This window comes from Frankliniella occidentalis, unplaced genomic scaffold (assembly GCF_000697945.3).
Source record: "Frankliniella occidentalis isolate FOCC.00 unplaced genomic scaffold, Focc_3.1 Scaffold421, whole genome shotgun sequence".
Classification (NCBI taxonomy): domain Eukaryota; kingdom Metazoa; phylum Arthropoda; class Insecta; order Thysanoptera; family Thripidae; genus Frankliniella; species Frankliniella occidentalis.
In genome coordinates, this window is record NW_026267542.1 from 85,582 (window position 1) to 89,644 (window position 4,063).

The 4,063-nt window shown below is 35.2% G+C and overlaps 1 protein-coding gene across 1 annotated transcript in view; it reads right to left on the reverse strand.

Moving 5' to 3' along the window:
- Nucleotides 1-736: 736 nt before the first annotated feature.
- The window catches only part of LOC113204616 (hypoxia-inducible factor 3-alpha), a 63,930-nt gene continuing 60,603 nt past the window's right edge, over nucleotides 737-4,063 (reverse strand). Inside the window, exon 12 of the mRNA XM_052274645.1 lies at nucleotides 737-3,128. Within this exon, the coding sequence (XP_052130605.1) occupies nucleotides 2,733-3,128 (396 nt within the window). The 3' untranslated portion in view covers nucleotides 737-2,732. The remainder of the gene's footprint in view (nucleotides 3,129-4,063) is intronic.

Consider the following 4,063-nt stretch of genomic DNA (forward strand, 5'->3'; position numbering starts at 1 on the left):
TCTTCCAACCCAAGACCTGGTCTCTTATACAAGACATGAAAATATTCACCATTTGTTTGTTTCTTTCACGTTTATTTGCAAAAGGTGAAACTCTTTACAGAACACTTCTGCTGTCCGAATGAACAGAGTACCGCGTGTCTTTTCGTGCACGCGCACTAAGGGGTTGTGGGTTGGCCTCTTTCCGTCCAAAATGCGCATTGGTCCCTTAGGCCCATGGGAATACGCAAACCCACAGCTCTGTAACGTGTGCACAGAAATACTACACGATACCCACTCTCAAAGGGACTTTCCTCACCGGCAGCCCCTGGCTCTGACGGTTGTGCCAGGGGGCGACCTGCACCCTACGACCCCACGGCTCGGCTCGGTTCGATAGACAGTCCTTGACTCGAGTAATTCCCTCAACTCGTCTCGTCCGGAGCTGGTTTTGACTACGACTCAAGAGGAGGGACAGAGTAACGTGAATTATTCACATGCAAATGTAAATGGACTCGTGTTGCGTAGGTTCGAAGAGAAAACCCTTTAGTTGTTTAATTGCTTAAAATTTGAAAGTTATTGCGAGCTCTTTCTATATCACTCTCTTTTCTTTTTCACCATTTTTATTTTTTTTTAAAGAAAAGATAACTTACCTTCTAGCTTAGCGCCCTCTAGGGACAAGTCACTGTGGCTCATGGGGTGTGACTCAATTACTTGTGCTTTGTCTGTGATTATTCAAAGGATTATTCAAAGACAAAAAAGATATGTTTTAACCTTTATTTGGAGAGGCTCTGAACAATGATCGTGATTGGTCCTTAATGAAAAAAGCAAAAATAAAAAAAGCTTCAATCCCGTAGCACTACATGCTATATCAATAGAGTACTCTGCTACATAGTAGAAGTAGGGAAGGGGAATATATAATTGAGTTTGATATTGGTAATGGTACTATACAAGGCAAGAGTAGTACAAGCTATTTTGTATCAAACACAAAAGTTCTCATAAAAACATGGTTCTCAAAATAAAAGCATTATTGAAAACGAAAAAAAGTAAATACTTAAGGAAAATGGGAAAATGTCAATTCATAATTGTTGAATAAATCCCAAGTAAGATAGGTCAGATCTGTTCGGAGTTGGAACATGCCAATAAAGCAAGCCAATATAAAACTCCGGTCAAAGTTCCTCATCTAAAGGAGAAATTAATGGAGATTTCATGGTTTAAAACTAGCAACAATCCCTGCTGGCTAGTCCCAGATCTACAAACACGTTCCAGTACCGCACACCAGATTTCCCCCATCAACATGATTAAAGTTTTCATAATAAAAGCAAACCCATCTATAAAAAGAAAAATGTAAAAAGGAAAGGTAATACACACAATTATGATCAATTAAATAGGCAATCATGCAAAATGTACTATGTGGAAAACATTAACAAAGTATTTTGCTGATGAAGTATTGTAAGGAACTTGGTCGGGAATGTTCAAACATGTAAAAGGCATAAGGCAAATATTTACGGACAGTTGATCTGGTACTGCAGTTATAAAAAGCTATATACACTTGTGAAAATATATAACCTGAAAGTTTCAATTTGATAACTTTACAGTCAGTAGTAGATTCTTTTGGCTCAATCTATTTTACCTCTAGCTTGAACACAAGCATATTGCCACTTACAGAAGATTCACTTACTTTAAAAACTGAGTTAGTATTTTTCTACATTCCTCTAGTTTGCATCTCCTCAACATTATAACAGTTAAACTATAAGTAAACAATAAAATGTAAGCCATCATAATCACGCATTAATTCTTTCAGGCAAATTACCAATAGTCAACATGCGAATTTACATAAACAAAGAACTGGATACAAAAAATAAGGAATGAAAATCAGCAAAGTATGCCATGGCACAGTAGGGTCTAAATAATTTAGAGCACAGTATTTTTTTTTTCTTGATTACCCTGACAGAAGTAATATTAGTAAAGAAGAAATGATACATAGTTTGATACAACATGATTCTTTAAAAGTAAAACTTACAAAGTCGATAGCCTCTTTAGGAGAAAAGTAGAATAGATTTTCAGTTCCAAAAAAATACTGGAACTAAAAGGTAATTTATGGAATACACTAAATCACCTTTCAAAAAGAAAACCCTTGATGACAAACATGCTTTAATCCCCTTCAGTTGAGAACATACCAAAATGAAAGCTGCAGCAGTAAACACACAGTTAGCACAGAAATACATATTAAAAACTTTGCTTCACTCAAATTTCTCAGAACTTCTCCAGAAAAGAATAAAATTGTAACAAGAGAAGATTAATGACACGTCATCCTCCCACAATGTAATTCTTCAAACAGTGCACAGCCCTATATTTCAGTTAAAAGTCTCCTTAACAAGTTTAAAATCATTCAGGGAATAAAGATCACTTAAATACTGACTAAAACATGAATTTGATGATATTACAAAAAATAAATGCATACATACACATGTATACATAGTTATGTATATAAATGATTTGCGTGTGTTGCTACGTAAAATGGCAGTAATTAATTTCTCTTGAGTGCCCGGTGTGACAGACATGGTTAGCAAGAAATATCTCCACTGCACAAAATTGAGCAACAACTGAACACTGTATGCATGACTCAAGAGAATGTTACATCTCTTGGGATCCACAGAGCAAGCCTCAAGAGAATTCCACTTAATCTAAGATACTAGTTTTTCTGTAACACACACCATTACCGTTTTTCCTTTAAAAAACACTCTACTATAACTATACTAACCCATTGACAAAACATTTGCTGCACCTGACATCTCTAAAGCTGTCAATAACTCCTCGCCTTGTAGGAGAGTACCATGGCTGGAAACTGGAGCATTCACCTCATAATCTTGTTGGCTTAGATCAGCAAGTGATGGTATCATACACTCTGGATCCAACAAAGAAAAAGAATTTTTGCGAAGCAGATCTCTACCGACTACTGTCGGTGTGACCAATGGACTTCTAAGTTGCCCAGATTCAGGAGGTTTGCTTGGTTGTAGAACAATTGGGGCATCATCTGGGATTTTGTCACCGGCTAGTTCACGAAGAATAGATGATGCTGATGCTACAAGATTGCCCAAAGCAACAACTGCATCCTTTTTTTGTAGAGGTAGCTTAAATATTCCATCTTGACCCTGAAAAAGTAAAGAATGTAACAATGAAACGAGATTCTTAAAAAAAAGTAGATATTTACTTCATTGATTTCAGTAAAAATTAATGTTTTTATGTGCAGGATATATGTACTGTGTTGCAAGAATAGCAAGCTCATTTTCACAAATACCCCTAACAAGATCTGTTTTTTTAGGTAATTATTTTGGAAAGTAGGCAACGATCTGCATAAATAATTTCAGATCACATTTCTTTTGAAAGTGTTGACAAAATCAATACTTTTGACTTTCAGGTAAATAGGCAACCTATGGTTTTGATTAAACATAATATATTTACGCAGTCTGCATCAAATAATAACAATTTTTTAAAAGCAAAACCTGTTTTAAGAATTTAAAATGTGATGAATTGTAAGGACCAAGTTCTTCATTACACCCATAAATTCTATCCTCAACCCTAAGATCCTATGTATGTCTTATAGAAAAAATGAGGATGTTTTTTCCTCTTCAATTTGAAATATACTTTTGAGGTAAAGTCTTCTGCAAAAGGATGATGTGTCTGAAATATTATTTATTTATTTTTTGCCACATTTGTGTGTTTTGGTTACGAGGAAGGACACCAACAGATCAGAGGAGGAAAATGGAAGAAATTGCTGGCGTAAAAACAATGCAGTACTACAATCTTTATTTTACAACTGACTACAACATTGATTCATTATTCCACGGAACGATAGAAACAATGATTTCAAACAATTGAATGATCTCCTGCACCTTTACTTCCGAAAATAAATAGTGAGGGGGAAAGTGCCCTAATGATGGCTTTGAAAAAAAAAAAAAAAGAAAGGAAAAAAGAAAGAAAAGATAAGAAACAGAAGTATAATGCTAATTGTGTTGAGAGCCCATATAGATGACTAAACAAAAATGGTTTTGAACTATAAGATAAAAAGAGTTCTCAAGGTTACAAT